This window comes from Urocitellus parryii, chromosome 15 (assembly GCF_045843805.1).
Source record: "Urocitellus parryii isolate mUroPar1 chromosome 15, mUroPar1.hap1, whole genome shotgun sequence".
Classification (NCBI taxonomy): Eukaryota; Metazoa; Chordata; class Mammalia; order Rodentia; family Sciuridae; genus Urocitellus; species Urocitellus parryii.
In genome coordinates, this window is record NC_135545.1 from 24,528,465 (window position 1) to 24,546,124 (window position 17,660).

Here is a 17,660-nt window from a genome sequence, read left to right on the forward strand (position 1 = left end):
AGGCACTATCCTGATTTTAGAAGTCAAGATGTAATAGCTTGGTATTAGAAAAGGATTTAGGACATAATTATACCCACAGGGTAAAACTATGTCAGCAACAGTAGCTCCAAATTCAAAGGAAAAATTTATCCACAGATACAATTAAGGATGTAATTTTATCTTTTGAGTAGGTAGCTCTGACTCTCAAGCAGCTACTGAAAATGATTACAGACATAAAACTTTGCTGATATGATCTTTTGATTATCATTTTGGCCAAAGTGAAGCAAAAAAAAATTATTCTCTTATAAGAAATTTTTCATCACAACAGAAAAATTTCTATAGATATGTTTTGGTTACATTTCTCATTTTGGGGGTAACATGGGTTTTGCATAGGAAAGGCTTGCATTTTTTTTTCTTCAGTTACCATAGTATCCTTCACTATTTTTGTTTTTGTTTGCCCATTGTTTCCAAGAGCAGGTGTTCCAAGAATCATCTAGACACGCCGTCTAGGAAACTGAGTGTTAATGTGATTGGAAATACATAAGGATGTTGGCTGAATTAAGGGAATTCCTTTATAGAATCTGAACTAAACTGTATCCTTTATTCATTTTTAGATAATTTCAGGGGCTGGGGATATAGCTCAGTTAGTAGAGTGCTTTCCTTGTATCCACAAGGCCCTGGGTTTGATTCCCAGCACTAACTCCCAACCCCTAAACCTCACATCTTTAGATAATTTCATTTTCTCAAAGGAGAATTGATAGACAACTTAAAAAGTACACGATTCAAGAGTGAGGATTTAATTGTAATATAATTTGCATTTAAAATGAAGAATAATCAAATTTCACTATTTTTGCTATTCTTGAGGGCAAGAATGAATTTGACTGTTTTTTAAAATTTGTTTTAATTAGTTATACATGATAGTAGAATGCATTTATGCACTTTGATATATCATACATAGATGGGATATAATTTCTCATTTTTCTAAGTATACATGTTGCAGGATCATATTGGTCATGTAGTCACATATACACATACAGTAATAATGTTTGTTTCATTCTACTATCTTTTCTATCCTCACATTCCCTCCTCTCCCCTCTCATCACTTCCCTCTACCTAATCTAAGGTAACACTATTCTTCCCTAGTGCCCTCTAACTTATTGTGAATTAGTATCTACATATTAGAGAAAACATTCAGCCTTTGGTTTTGTGGGATTGGCTTATTTTGCTAAACATGGTATTCTCCAACTCCATTTACTGGCAAATGCCATAATTTCACTCATTTTTAAAGCTAATTAATATTCCATTGAGTATATATACCACATTTTCTTTATCCATCCACCTATTGAGGGACACCCAGTTTGGCTCCATAGTCTAGCTATTGTGAATTGAGCTGAAAACATCGATGTAGCTGCATCACTATAGTATGCTGATTTTAAGTCCTTTGGTTATAAACCAAGGAGTGGAATAGCTGGGTCAAGTGGTGGTTCCATTCCCAATTTTCTCAGGGATCTCCATACTGCTTTCCACAGTGGTTGCACCAATTTGCAGTTCCACCAGCAACAGATCGATGGGATAGAGGCTGATCTGGTTTTGGTGATCCCAAGAGATGTGAGAGACAGGGCTGAGAAACTGTTGAACACTGACAGAGACAGTTTGACTTTCCAGCAAGATTTATTTTATTTTTTGATTCACTAATCTCTCTACCACATTTGGAAAAGGATGTTTTTTTATGCATCGGTGTGTGGAGGACAATGATACATGAATGGGGTTTTTGCATTTTTGTTGTATTCTTATGTCTTTAACTTCTTTTGTCTTTGTTTGTATTCTTCCTCTCTCGTCTATTTTCTTTCCCACTTTTCTCCAACGAACAGCCAATCTCTGTCAGCTCCTCTTCCACTCTTCCTGTGAATTTTAACTTCTAGCTTCTCTTTTCCTCTCATGCGAATACCTCTATTCTCTCATCCACTATTTGAAATTGTAAATCGTTTTAACAAATATCCTGTTTGTACCATAGATAGTTATTAAACTTATCATTTTGGTTTAATGCAAGAAAGAAGTGGATGCCTTAATGGAGCTATTAGGTTTGAGGCTATATATTGTGTACACTGGGTGCTGTTGTTATTGGTCTCACAGTAAATGTGAAGCGCTGGAAACCTTTAGGGACACTATAGGTCTACAGGGTAGAATTTATCCTGCCTTAGAGCCATACTTTTAGGTGGTAAAACACAATAACAACATAAAAAAAACAACAACAAAGGAATAAAGTGCCCCAAAGAAACCAAGATGCTTCAACACAGTAGAAGAAATGTCCAAGAAGGAGTTCATATTGTATATAGTTAAATTGATATGTGAATTAAAGGATAATATAAGGAGTGAAATCAAATAAAAAATCCAGGAAGTGAAAGAGCACTTCAATGAAAAAAAAAAACAAGCAGAAATCCTCAAAATGAAGGAATCAGTAAGCCAAATTATTTATAATTATAATCAATAGAAAGCATCATCAACAAACTAGACCACTTGGAAGACAGAAACTCAGACAATGAAGACAAAATATGTAATCTTGAAAGTAGAGTTGAATGTGGAGAAGATGGTAAGAAACCATAAACAGAACATCCAAGAATTATGGGATAACATGAAAAGACCAAATTTAAGAGTAATCAGAATAGATGGAGGAGCAGAGATAAAAACCAAAGGAATGCACAATCTTTTCAATGATATAATAGCAGAAAACTTCCCAAACCTAAAGAATGAAATGGAAAAATCAAATACAAGAGGCTTACAGACCCCAAATGTACAAAGTTACAGCAGACCCACACCAAGACATATTATAATGAGAATAACTAACACAGAGAAGAAAGATAAAATCTTAAAGGCTGTGAGAGGAAAAAAAATCAAATTATGTATAGGGGGAAATCAATTCGGATCTCAACTGACTTCTCAACCCAGACCCTTAAAGCTAGGAGGTCCTGGAATAATATATTTCAGACTCTGAAAGAAAACAGATGCCAACCAAGAATTTTATATCCAGCAAAATTAAGTTTCAGATTTGAAGATGAAATTAAAACATTCCATGATAGGCTAAGTGTTTTTACTTGAGGCGCTGAGGAAGCTAAGTTAGCTGACAGGTGATCAGGCAGGAGGAAGACCAGCTGTCCTTATTCCGGTTCTTTGGTGCTGTCAGATCATGAAGATGATGTGCCCACTGGGATTTTCTGCAAACATTAAAAAATGATGTTGGATTTTCCTCAACTAACTTTCACTCCAGGAGTGGAGATGGGATATATCATTATTCCTTTTCCAGCTTTGTATTAGTTACCTATAGCTGCATAAAAAATAATGCTTCCAAATTTAGCAGGCTGAACAATAAACTCCTTGATTCTCTGAGCCATCTGGCTGTGGTTCAAGGCCTCATATAAGGCTGCAAGGAAAATACTGATGGATTCATCTCAAGACTCCACTGCCAAGGACCCCCTTCCAAACTCATATTGTTGGCAGGGTTCAGTTATTTGCAGGCTGTTGGCACGAAGGTCTCAGTTCTGTGTTAATTGTGCAACAGAAATCTCCATTTCTTGTCACATGGGCCTCTCCACAGAGCATCTCAGATCATGGAAAGTGGCTTCCATGAGCAAGAGAAGCACAAGAGTGAGAGTGGGCAAGGCAGACAGAAGTCAGTCTGTTACCTAGACTCAGGAGTGACATCTGTTGCTTTTGCCATAGAAAAAGGTAAAAGCAGGTAACTAGGTCCATAGGTAACTAGGTCCAGCTCACATTCAAAGACAAGGGGATTATGTGATGAACACCGGCATGTAGGGATCACTGGGAGCCATTTAAAGAGCTGCCTACCACAAGTGTTGTTTTTAAATTTATATTAAAAGCTAATGAGCCACGTGTGTTGGTGCACACCTGTAATCCCAGCGACTCAGGAGGCGGAGGCAGGAGGATTGTGAGTTCAAAGCCAGCCTCAGCAATTTAGCAAGGCCTTCAGCAACTTCGTGAGACTCTGTCTCAAAATAAAATCTTAAAAATGACTGAGGATGTGACTCAGTGGTTGAGAGCATAGGGATTCAATCCCCAGTACCAAAACAAACAAACAAAAAAACAAAAAGGCGAATGACAGGCTGAGAATATAGCTCAGTGTTAGAGCACCTGTCTGACATGTGCAAAGTCCTGGGTTTGATCTCCAGCACATACAAAATAAAACAAACTGAAACGTAAAAACAGGGGAAAAAAAAAAAAAGCTAATGACTAAGGAAGTTAAGGTTGCTATGTGTCTGAGCCAGTTGTGGTAAGTAAGCTCGTTGTTCCTTGTGCTCTTTTTCAGAGTTAAATTGTTTTACCAGGCATACACATATTCAAGTGATACAATAACTTACGGGGAAAGAGAACTCCCCTACTTTCCATCACTGTTTTTGGTTCAAGATTTGTGGCTATTTTTTTTTTTTTTTTGCTGGTGATTTAAAAAATATTTATTAAATATTTTATATGAAGGGATTTCTCCATGTAAAAATGAAGACTAGAGGACATATGGAAATTATTAAACTATTAAAATAACCAACAGTTATCTTCTTGATTTTTGAAATCACCAAATTGAACTTGTATTAGCATGCAGTCTGGTTATAGCATGTTCACAGAGCTGCTGTTACTTAGAACCACCAAACAACTACAAAACCCATTTCATCTTTTCAGACGCCTTTACTTCATCTGAGCCATCAAGAGAGTTGAGGTGCCAGCCTCTGTGAGAACCCTCCCTGACCTCTTTTCAGGTCAGGTCGTATGCTCTTTCTCTGTACTCCCATTGCATCTGGCTCCTTTCTTTATAACCATATTAAAATGTGATTGATTTCCTTGTCCAGTGTCACCACTGGATTGTTGCTTTGTGGTTCTTTTAGGTCTGGAATATGTTCCATCACCATGGTCTTAGTATTTTAGTACTTTTAAGCACAACAACTGGCACAAAAATGGAATCAGTTAATGTTTGTAGATGGAACAATGTTTATAATGACTCATAGCAGCGCACGCATGCAGAGTAAAGTGTTGTCTTGAGTCAGAGTTTGCATTAAGCTCCTGATTTTATTTTGTTCTAAATTGCTGGAAATTTTTCTCTAAGCAGTCTGGAGTCTATATATAAAATATATAAACATCAACTACTGCCATTCAAAGTTGCTTTACAAAATTATAAATGTAATACATTAAAGTAGTTATTTTATATTTGATATATATATTATTTTTAAATTTGTTCTAATTAGTTATACATGACTGCAGAGTGCATTTCAATTCATTGTACACAAATGGAGCACAACTTTTCATTCTCTGGTTGTACACAATGCAGAGTTGTACCATATGTGCAGCCATACATGTACCTAGGGTAATGATGTTCATCTCATTACACTATCTTTCCTACCCTAATCCCCTCTTCCCACCCCTCTCTCCCCTTTACCCACTCAAAATTCCTCTATTATTTCCTCGTCCCCCCACCCCCATTATGGATCAGCATCCCCTTATCAGAGAGAACACTCCGTCTTTGATTTTGGGGAGTGGCTTACTTTGCTTAGTATGATATTCTCCAACTCCACCCATTTACCTGAAAATGCTATAATTTTATTCTCTTTTAATGCTGAGTAATATTGTATTGTGTATGTATATACTACAGTTTCTTTATCCATTCATCTGTTGAAGGGCATCTAGGTTGGTTCCACAATTTAGCTATTGTAAATGGAGCTGCTGTGAATATTGATGTGGCTGTGTCATGGCAGTATGCTTATTTTAAGACCTTTGGGTATAGAGCAAGGAGTGAGACAGTTGGATCAAATGGTGGTTCCTTTCCAAATTTTCTAAGGAATCTCCATATTGCTTTCCATAGTGGTTGCACCAATTTGCAGTGCCACCAGCAATGTATAAGTGTACCTTTTCCCACATCCTCACCAACAGTTATTATTGCTTGTATTCTTGATAATTGCCATTCTGACTAGAGATGAAATCCTAGAGTAGTTTCGATTTGCATTTCTCTAATTGCTAGAGATGATTAACATTTTTTCATGTTTGTTGATTGACTGTATTTCGTCTTCTGTTCAGTTCCTTAGCCCATTTATTGATAGGGTTACTTATTTTTTTGGTGTTTTTTGAGTTCTTTATATATCCTGGAGACAGTGCTCTGAGGTGCGTTGGGTAAAGATTTTTTCCATTCTGTGGGCTTTCTCATTACGTTCTTGATTGTTTCCTTTGCTGTGAAGAAGCTTTTTTAGTTTGAATCCATCCCACTTATTGATTCTTGATTTTACTTCTTGTGCTTTAGGAGTTTTGTTCAGGAAGTCAGGTCCTAAGCCAACACGATGAAGATTTGGGCCTACTTTTTCTTCTATTAGGTGCAGGGTCTCTGTTCTAGTGTCTTTCTTTGATCCACTTTGATATTTGTGCAGGGTGAGAGATAGGGGTTCAATTTCATTCTGCTACATAAGGGTTTCCAGTTTTCCCAGCACCATTTGTTGAAGAGGCTATTTTTTTCCCAATGTATATTTTTGGCACTTTTATCTAGTTTGAGATAACCATATTTACGTGGTTTTCTCTCTGTGTCTTCTATTTTGTCTATTTTGGTACCAATACCATTCTATTTTTGTTACTATTGCTCTGAATTATAGTTTAAGGTCTGGTATTGTGATGCCACCTGCTTCACTCTTTTTGCTAAGGATTGCTTTAGCTATCCTGGATCTCTTATTTTTCCAAATGAATTTCATGATTACTTTTTTCTAGTTCTATGAAGAATGTCATTGAGAATTGCATTAAATAGGAATTGCATTAAATCTGTATAACAGTTTTGGTAGTATGGCCACTTTCACCATATTAATTCTGCCTATCCAAGAGCATGGGAGATCTTTCCGTCTTCTGAGGTCTTCTTCAATTTCTTTCTTTAGTATTCTGTAGTTTTCATTGTAGAGGTCTTTCACATCTTTTGTTAGATTGATTCCCAAGTATTTTTTTTTTGAGGCTATTGTGAATGGGGTAGTTTTCTGGATTTCTCTAGGGTTCATTACTGATGTATAGAAATACATTTGATTTATGGGTGTTGACTTTATGTCCTGCTACTTTGCTGAATTCATTTACTAGTTCTAGAAGCTTTCTGGTGGAGTTTTTTTGGATCCTCATAGAATCATGTCGTTGGCAAGTAGTGATAGTTTGAGTTCTTTTCTTATTCATATCCCTTTAATTTCTTTCCTCTAATTGCTCTGGCTAGAGTTTCAAGGACTATGTTGAATCAAAATGGTGAGAGAGGGCATCCCTGTCTTATTCCAGTTCTTAGAGGGAATGCTTTCAATTTTTCTCCATTTAGAATGATATTGGCCTTGGGCTTAGCATAGACAGCCTTTATAATGTTTGAGGTATATTCCTACTATCCCTAGTTTTTCTAGTGTTCTGAACAAGAAAGGATGTTGTATTTTGTCAAATGTTTTTCTGCATCTATTGACATGATCATAATTTTTATCTTTAATATATTGACATGATGAATTACATTATTGATTTCCAAATGTTGAACCAACCTTGCATCCCTGGGATGAACCCTACTTGATCATGGCACACTATCCTTTTAATTTTTTTATTCAATTTGCCAGAATTTTATTGAGAATTTTTGCATCTCTGTTCATCAGTGATATTGATCTGAAGTTTTCTTTCCTCGATGTCTTTGTCTGGCTTAGGTATCAGGGTGATACTACCTTTATAGAGTTTGGAAGGGTTTGTAGGAACTTCTAAATTCAACAGGACAATGTTATTGTTGGAAGGATAAAACAATTTAAAAACAATGGCTTATCCCAGGTATGGTAGTGCATCTCTGTAATCCCAGCGACTTGGGAGGCTGAGGCAGGAAGATCACAGGTCAAATCTAGCCTCAGCAACTTAGCAAGACCCTGTCTGAAAACCAATAACAAGTGCTGGAGATGTAGCTCAGTGGTTAAGTACCCCTGGGTTCAATTCCCAGTACCAAACCAAAACCAAAACCAAACAAAAAATCCTATCTTGGTTCAATACCTAGATTTCTGATGAAAATTTCATCTAGCAATTAGCAGCTACTCCAAACTTTTCAACAAAATATTTATTTATTGGCTCAGATGTCCAAAGGCATCAGATGTTTTAGAGTATGACAAAGCTTTAAAGATGAGAGTTCTTTTAAATATAACCAATTTCTTGATCCTAAATAATGCACAAAGTAAACTGCTCTTTAACTACTTGTAAAGACAGGGCACTATTTTTTCTTTCTTCTTTCTTTGCTCCTTGATCTGGACCTGATGATTGTAAAAGTCAGGAGTTTGAACCTTCCTTTGCTTTCCTCTCTATGTAAGGTCTTGAGGCCTACTCATTCATCTTTACAAAGTGATGGCTGTGACCAAGGCATTGCTCACCTCAAGAGGACAGCACCTCAGTGACTAGATGTAGCAGAGTGGGTCCTGGCAGCAGCTGAAAATTTTAAAGTTCATCTTCTCTTGAAGATTAATTTGAAAGCATAAAATGGTTTCTAAGTGATAGACCAAGTTTGCTTTTTAAAAACGTCACAACTATGATTATTTAACTTGGGAAGCTATTAGATAGGAAATGCTAACTTTGCCCTAGAAGTACAAATTCTACTGCCTGAAGTGGCCTACATTCTCTGCCACTTCTAGAGACTTTAGAAACAAAAGCAAACAAGGAAATCAAAACACAAGTTTTTATTTTAGTTCAAGGGTTAAAATTCCTTACTATAAAGTGCTAAGTTGGAGATTAAGTGTATAAACTAAACATGCACCCTAGTATTATCTTCTTGGGCTTTTGTAATCATTAAACCAATTGCAGAAACATATAAAGTGTATGAAAAAGTGAGTAAAGGAGAGCAAATTATTAATACATGCATATAAAACACAGATAATTAATTTTGCATGAAAGTTAGAAAAAAAAATCCAAGGTCAATTTGTCATTTACAGTGGCTCAGATTCAAATCATTCTCCAAAACTCAAGTGATATAGCACACAAAATGTTTAATTTCTACAATATACATTGCTTTCTTTGGATTTTGAAAAATCATAAAAGCAATCACTCTGAAGCTCTTTCTGTCTGATCAAGCCCATGTTAACAATTGTTCATTGAGAAGTCACAGTAATTGCTTGCAGAGTTTGCAGGTGTCAAGGAATCATGATAACAAACTCGTAGAATAACACTGTTACATAAATAAAAACAAGGAAAATGTGTTTTAAAAAAATTACATTTTAAATCAGAATGATTGACAAGCTATACATGGAATACTTGGGCTGCTGTTTAGAACTGCTAGACTTTTAAAACTTCCAGCCAGCAAAAACAGGGATAGGAAGGCACAAGAAAAGAGCACTGGATAGGGTTGGGAGATGTGGGTACTCACTCCACTTCTTTGGGCTTCAGTTTTATATTAACGAATCTGGATCAGATAATCTTTCTTAGATCTTTAAAAACACTAAAACCCCAAATTCCTTCTGGATCTAATCGGTACAATCCAAGGCATATTGTTTTTAGTACTTGTAATAAAGTAACATGAGCAATACTGCAGACATATTTATTTTGCAATGAAAGCATAATCCCCTTGAGAATTATTCCTAAATTACAACCAGGCTTTCTCCATTCTGTAACATCAGTTGATAGACTGCTGAAATAAGAAAGCATCTTTCTCATCAGACAATAACTATAAAAATATTTAGTGGCAGACATTTATGTTTTTTATTTTTATTTTTTTAAAGATATAGTGAATTTTTTTTTGAGAGAGAGAGAGAGAGAGAGCGCGCTTTTTAATATTTATTTTTTAGTTTTTGGCGGACACAACATCTTTGTTTGTATGTGGTGCTGAGGATTGAACCCGGGCCGCATGCATGCCAGGCGAGCACGCTACCGCTTGAGCCACATCCCCAGCCCAAGTGACAGACATTTATGAAGTTCTTTTAAAAAAATTCTTTGTAGTTGTAGATGGACACAATGCTTTTGTTTATTTTTATGTGGTGCTAATCAAGGAACCCAGTGCCTCACACCTGCAAGGCAGGTGCTAACAGGCCCAGGCCTTAAGAAGTTCTTTTAATGCCCAATAATTATATGAAACATGATAAAGATTCTGACATTGAAATTGGTTAAGTCAAAGTTAAAGGAGACTTTTCATGTCTTTGTCATGTGAAATGTGAAAATCTTTTGCTTTTTGTTAAACCTCTAGATTATTTTCCTCCCAGAAAACACTGTTTTATTCCTATATACTTGAGAGGTTGGGATGAATAGGTTTCTTCCAATTTGTGGGCATGTGGGGATTGATTTCTTGTGTTAAATTTGGGATGCAAGATAATGACAATATCACATAGGTATACTTGAGTAGTGTTCCTGAATTGAAGAAATTTCCTCCATCCGTTTTGTGTTCTTTTAGAAGATGTGTTTAACACTGGAGTACTATGAAGGGCTGAAATAACTTCCATAAGATGCCAAAATTTTATGTCTTTTATTACTAAAACCTATGGCTTTCACTATAGTAAATAATTTGTAAAGTTTTCCCAGTGATCTCAAAGAGTAAAAATCACACACACACACACACACACACACACACACACACACACACACACCCCAACACACACATGGGGGTGGGGGGGAGTAGCAAGCATTAGCATTATTCTGATAATGATGCCTAAAATATTAGTTCCACTCTCGTCTTAATAGATAAAATGTTTGACTCAGAAATGAGATCCAAGGCTTGCCTATAGTTCAATGAAGGCATATAATACAGTTTAAGCTATTGATCACTTGGTTCTTTAGTTCTATCTCTGCAAACAGAAAACAATGTTACTAGATCACATTAAAATTGTGCCTTTACCAGGTTAAGATTTATCATTACAACCTATTCTTGCACTTTTTATCTTTCTTAAATGTTGAGGAAATTTCCTCTTAAAAGATACTCAAGTCCTACAGAAACTAGCCCATGGTGGCAAGTTTGTGCTTTCTACTGAAAAAAAGAAAACCTTTTTCATTTTAGCAGCCAGAAAATTTAGAATCAGATTTACTGTTCAAGCTTTACTTCTAAGTTGTGTGAAACCATGTATTTCTATTCTGTTTTAATACTCAATGTCATATGGGTGTGATGATGCATACCTATAATTTCAGTGACTTGGGAGACTGAGACAGGAGGACTGCAAGTTTGGAGCCAGTCTCAGCAACTTAACATTCAATGTCTTCTTCAAAGGCGCTCTATTTTGTAGATCTCTTTAAGTCCTTTCAAAACAGGATACAAATTCCAAAAATAAAAACTTAGGGGCTGGTATTGTGGCTCAGTGGCAGAGTGCTTGCCTTGCACCTATGAGGCACTGGGTTCGATCCTCAGCACCACATAAAAATAAATAAATAAAATATAAAGATATTATGTCCATCTACAACTAAAAAAATAAAAAAAAATAGTTACAAGTGACCATCAATAATATAGTTAAGCATTTCCTACTCTAATCTAGAGGTTAAGGATGAATTTACCAGCTATTGTATAATAAATAAAATTTCATGTAGAAAATATGCTAATCTCTCTCATCATCCTAACAAAATCACAGTTGTTGTATTAACAAGAATTTATTTACTACATTGTTCAAATATTGGCTGGTCTAAGTTACCTACTAAAATCAAAAGGCCTACTCAGCTCGTGAAACAAGTTATCCAATTTCTCTGGTATTAGTTCATTAAAAATCTTTTATTTTTAATTTTTTAATTTTTTAATTGTTGATAGACCTTTATTTTATGTATTTATATGTGGTGCTGAGAATCGAACCCAGTGCCCCACACATGCCAGGCACGTGCACTACTGCTGAGCCCCAGCCCCTCATTAAGTCTTCCGAGTTGTATTTTTAAGAGAGGAAATTATGATGACTTAAAAAAATTAAATCATGAATATACTATGTGTAAGTTATCTTCTCGATATAAAATACTTTTTTAAAAATAAAAAAATGTGATACAGGAAACACTGAGGCAGTATTGTGTCACAGCATTCACTAATCTGAAAGAACATATCTATGTAAAAGGATGAATGAATGAAACCAGTGAAACCTCAACTTCTCATTTCATTGAGAATTTACTACAAGAAATGTAAAAAACGAGAATTTACCTCTTATAAATGACATGTCTCTCTATTAGTTACAATTCAATAAATGGATTTCATTCCACATATATCTTAAGACCCAAAATATCAGTGCCATAAATAACATGATTGAATGATCATGTAACAATGCTTATTTTAATAAGATGTGTAGTGATTTAGAGCAATAAATATCATACAGTGAAAGATTTATCACAAACTAAATACAGCAACAAAAGGAAAGAGAAAGCCTATGTACACATTACCAAGGTCTTTATAATAAATTATGGGTGTACAGTTCCAACAAAGCATGTTTGTATACAAAGCTGCTAATGTGAACACTGAAAGAAATCTTCATGTAGGTCTTTCATCTTGACTTAATAGTTTGTACAGTATCAAATAATATCAAAAAAGTCTAAAAAAAACACAAATGAGTTATATCATGTTTATAAATTATTGTTTTATATACCATAAAAAAAATAAGGTCAAAAGTGCAGTTTAAAAAAAAGTTGAAATTGGTATTCTTGATAAGAGTTACAAAAATGTGCTGTCCTAAGAAAGAAGCAATCAAAAGGCTTTCACAGTTTCTTAGGAATTTTCCTTTAACTCTCACAGAATCTTGGGTTACCAAATGTCAAAAGATAAACCAATACAAAGGAAGTAATCTTCTTACAAAAATAATAGGAAATGTAGTTTTGGGGATGAGAAACACTGTAAATAAACACAATTATAGATCTCCCCACAAGTGAATTAAATGACTGTCTACTGGAATGAATGGGCTGTCACCGAATGTGACCAAATGTAGGCGATTTCAAAGATTTGCTAGACATTTTTGTCTTTCTCAAATTTTTAGTCATAACTGGTAAGGTGCATATATCTCAGGATCATGAAGTTTACTAGTATAATACAACAGAGATAAGGTATGATTTAAAGGCGAAAATTATATCATCTATTTCTCATAGAAAATAAGGACTAACAATCCAGTAATTAAAAGGCAGTAGTGTAAAAATTAGTGTAGAAAAACAGAACTAAATCAACTGTATTTTGACAAGTTTAACAACAAATGCCTGTGTTGAGGTAAGTGGTGTATTAACCACTTATTAGGATACAGTAATGGCAAAACTATAGGCATATAAAACAAATAATAGAAAAGAAAAATAAGAGGAATATAAAGACAAACCTTATTTTTAAGTTTATTATGGGTTCAAAATATTGGCAGAGCTTTATCAGTCAAGAGCAGTATTTCTGATGCTAAAACTAACAGGCAGCCCAACACCACCAATGCCCCTCTTCACTTGCTATGTAACTGGTGATGATTTTGTTTATATGACATCAAGCAACATATGATGATTATTTTTTTTTCTACCAAATGTATTAAGTTCCTTTGTTTGGCTTAACATAGAGACTGCCTGAGATGATAAAAATGTCATCAATGTGATAGGGAAATGGCAAATGAAGGTCTTCCTAGTTTGACAGGAAAATAGAGTTGGTTACTGAAATCAGAATGGCTGCTCTGTAGGTTGCATACATACATACTTAATAATTAATATCACCTTTAGTAGAAGATTAAAAGTCGATGGATATGGATGCTTGTGCAGAATCTTCTCGCCCCCTGACATAAATTTCACAAGGAATCTCCTCCATTACTCTGTCTTCTAGGGCCTGTTCAGGGCACTCATGTGCCTGTTTGAAAGTGTAACTACTTTTTTTGAAGGTGCTATTAAACGTTTTCATTGGCTGTGGTTGTGCAAAATCATTTCGGAAAGGAAGTTCCATGGAACTGAGGTTGGTCCTGCTTTGTTTGACACTGGATGCTTGCGATCCACAGTGATGGTCATGAATGCACCGGGAGGCAGTGGAGGAGCGCCGCATCTTCTGGTAGTTGTCCAATTCTTCTGACAAGTCTGCCAGGTCTGCAGAAATCTCTTTGTCCCTTAGTGAAAATAGTTCATAATGAGGAGGATCAAACACTTCTTGGAACCCAGTTTTATTAAAAGCAGTTTTACAAGCCATGACCTTTTTTCGGGGCTGTTTCACTTGTACTAAAATAGAAATAATGAGAAGAACCAAGACAATTCCTGATGTAATGCCAATAATTGTCCCATGAGTTTTAGTGATCTGTTCAAATAGTCCAGCTTTTTTCTTTTCTGTAGAAAGAGAAAGAGAAACATTAAGCTTTTCAAAATTCATTAATAGAAGTCCTGGAACAAACTGGTAAAGGATTTTTAGGAAAAGCAGAATATAGGTCAAATATATCACAGACAATGCAACTGAAAATTAAGCTTTTAAACAAACACAACGATCCTAGTCTTATGATCTCTGGGCAAAAACAACAATCCTAGTGTTATGATCTCTGGGTAAAGTAACTAATCACAATATGACTAGACAGATTACAAAAAAAGTACTTGGTTACTTTGCTGAAAGGTATAGAAAAGCTTACAACTTGCAAATCAAATTGGATGCATTAATATAGAAAATGCCGAAATAAATATTCTTATTTTATCAAGTTTAACTTTCTGCTATATGGTAGGTTTGACCAACTGCTATGTTTAAGCATATCAACAAGATCTATACTGATGACCACCAGGAAAAGAGAACAAATAAGATCTAACTAGCCACCAAAATGTTATCATGGTCTACTGTTTTTGAATGATTACCTGAAAATATTTCATGTCAAGTACTTAATACAGCCATGTCACATTATATCACCTTTTCATAGATATTTATTGAACACTTGGGAGGATGAAAGGTAGATAAATCTTAGTTCTGACATACTGCTTTGACAACCAACTGGCAAGCATTCAACAGTTATCACAAGCCATATTTATCTTTCAGAAGATATAGATTGGAAATATGGCAAAGCAGATTTGATGAAATTAAAAGCAGTTCTTTGAATGGGTCTGCTCTTATATTGTAAACCTGAATCTATTAGTTGATTTTTATTATAGTGTTTCCATATAACTTAAAAAAAATAAAAGGCTGTCCTCTAAATTATTTTCACAATTAATTTAGGTATCTTTAGAACACAAATGACAGATTTCAACCACAATAAGAAAATAAAACAGGGGCAAGAAATATGACAACTTTTGAACAACTTAAGATAAAAACATACTGTAAACAAAAAACTGCTTTTGTTGAGAATAAGTGTTTTTCTTTGCTTTTACCACATCCCAGAGGTCTATTACCCATGAAAAAAAGTCTCCATTTCTGCAAGTAGTTATACTAAGCACTGTTGTACAAAAAGAACATTTTAAGTCTTCCTTAATGAAAGGCAACAGTCACTCTTTTCTCAAAACAGTTGGCTTTTGCCTTGGACTCACCTTTACAATGATTTTCATCCCAAGGGTATGCACAGTTTTGAACACCATTACAGACTAAAGAATTATTGATGCACATGTTGCTATGGCAAAAGAAAGTGCTGCCTGTACAGGGAGCTGCAGGAAAAAAGAAAACTGTTTTGTTAAGAGCAGAGACATGCAGATTACAAATCCACCTCGATTTGTTTTATGCTTGAGAATTTGACTTTATAAAAGTATTTTCATATTTCAAAGGCTTTTCCATGAACGCATTCTGCTACACAAACAATAAGAGAAAGGTCAATATTCTCTGATGCTGGCTCATGCAAACTTTTTCTAATGCTCACCATCTAAAGGTCATTTTTAGTGTAAAGACTGTATGAACGTATTTCCCATAGTTCTTACAGAACTTCTATGTGATTTAGTAAATTTTTTTTCAAAACTTTAAACTACAATGTTTGCAAGGATGTGGAGTCTTTGACACCCTATGTGTGTTGCTGATGGGAATGCAAAATGGTGCAGCTGACATGGTTCAAACTGCCTGGTGATTCCTCCAAAAGGCAAACACAGAATTACCTTATGATCTAGCAATTCTACAAGGTTATGTAACTATAATGATTAAAAGCAGTATCTCAAGAAGATACTTCCACATCAGTGTTCACAGCAGCATTACTCATACCAGCCAACAGGTATGTCCACAGACAAATGAATGGATAAATAAAATGTGGTACACATAGACAACATTACTCAGTCATGCAAATAAATGCAATTGTGTCACATGCTATGACATGAAAAAAGTTTGAAAACATGCTAAGTGAAATAAGTGAAATATTTCATTTTGCATAATTATTTGTATGATCATTTATTTTATGACAAACATGTATGATCCTCCTTTTAAGAGGTACCTAGAGAGGCAAATTCATAGAAAGTACAACAGAAGTTAACAGGGGCTGAGGAAAAAGGAGAATGGGGGATTAATATTTAATGGGTACAGAATTTCAGTTTGGAGTGATGAGAAAGTTCACGAAATAGTGGCAATGACTGTGCAGCAATGTGAATGTACTTAATGCCACTGATATTCACTTAAAATTGTAAATTTTATGTTATGAATGTTTAATTATAGCAAAAGTGGAAAAAAGTGCCCTCTCTGAATTAAAACAATTAAATTTTTTTTTAATTATTTTTGAGGTGCTGGGAGATAAAACCTAGGGCTTTTTAAAAAAGTTTTTAGATGTTGATAAAGTTTTATCTTATTCATTTATTTATATGTGGTGCTGAGAACTGAACCCAGTGTCTCACACATGCTAGGCAAGTGCATCCTTCATCCGTGCTCTAACACCGAGAACACACCTAGTTCCAAACAATATAAAGACACTAATATATGTGCCATGTAATTTCATATTTTGTATAAGTTGTTCTTTCAGCCCTGAATGCCATCTTCCCTTCATGATGACCACCTACTCATTCCTAAAGATGATCTCAAATGTGACCCACTCTCTCTGAAAAATCCCCTTAATTCTCCCAGGTGGCTGGTCACTCCTGTGTGTTCTGTCATACTTCACCTATTGTACTTGGCACTTCTTGCATATGTAAACATTTGTAATAATGGATTATGTGTTTATGTTTGTTATAAAATAAAGCTCTCCACTGGAGATAAAAATCTAACATGGTAGTATAAAGCACCTCAATGAAGGATGCACACACAAAAAAATCTTGAAGTAGCTAATATTTTCCTATAGTAAACAAGATTGTAGAGGTACAAAAGCAGCCCAAAGCCTTCACAAGTCTTCTAAAATTATAATTGGACAAAATGTATTTCATGCCTAAAGACTCCATTTTTGATTTTCAGAAAATACATGCTTTATCAAGGAAGAAACACTTTTAGACATTGTTTTAAACATTCCTTCTCATGATTTAAAAAAAACTAAAATTTTACTGGACAATGATTGTTTTCTATAAACATTACTGTCTTAATAAATATACAATGAACCTCATGAAAATATAGCCATGAGTTTAAAAAATTTTTCCTCGAACGAGAAGACTCTCTCTTTAGGGTATAGTTTTAGGAAGTTTTGAAATACCTGACTCCTACTGCAGTATATTAACAATAATAAAATTGAGTATTTTGGTATTCACTTGCCACATCTCCTTTGTCTTTCTCAACTGGCTCTGAATATAGGCTGGAAAATTAGGCATGTATTGGGTCCTCAGAACACCCTAAACAAAATCTGATAGTTGAAGAGAGAACATCCCAAACTGCTTTGCTATTAGAGATTCTCTCCCTGTGCCTCAGCTTCCTCCTTTAAAATGAA

The 17,660-nt window shown here is 35.0% G+C and overlaps 1 protein-coding gene across 2 annotated transcripts in view; it reads right to left on the reverse strand.

Annotated features, from left to right (window-relative positions):
• Positions 1–13,618: 13,618 nt before the first annotated feature.
• The window catches only part of Neto2 (neuropilin and tolloid like 2), a 38,459-nt gene continuing 34,417 nt past the window's right edge, over positions 13,619–17,660 (reverse strand). For both annotated transcript variants that reach the window (XM_026406895.2, XM_026406893.2), the window contains exons 8-9: positions 15,373–15,486; positions 13,619–14,199 (exon numbers count right to left, since the gene is read on the reverse strand). In XM_026406895.2, coding sequence (XP_026262680.1) covers positions 13,619–14,199; positions 15,373–15,486 — 695 coding nt within the window. The remainder of the gene's footprint in view (positions 14,200–15,372; positions 15,487–17,660) is intronic.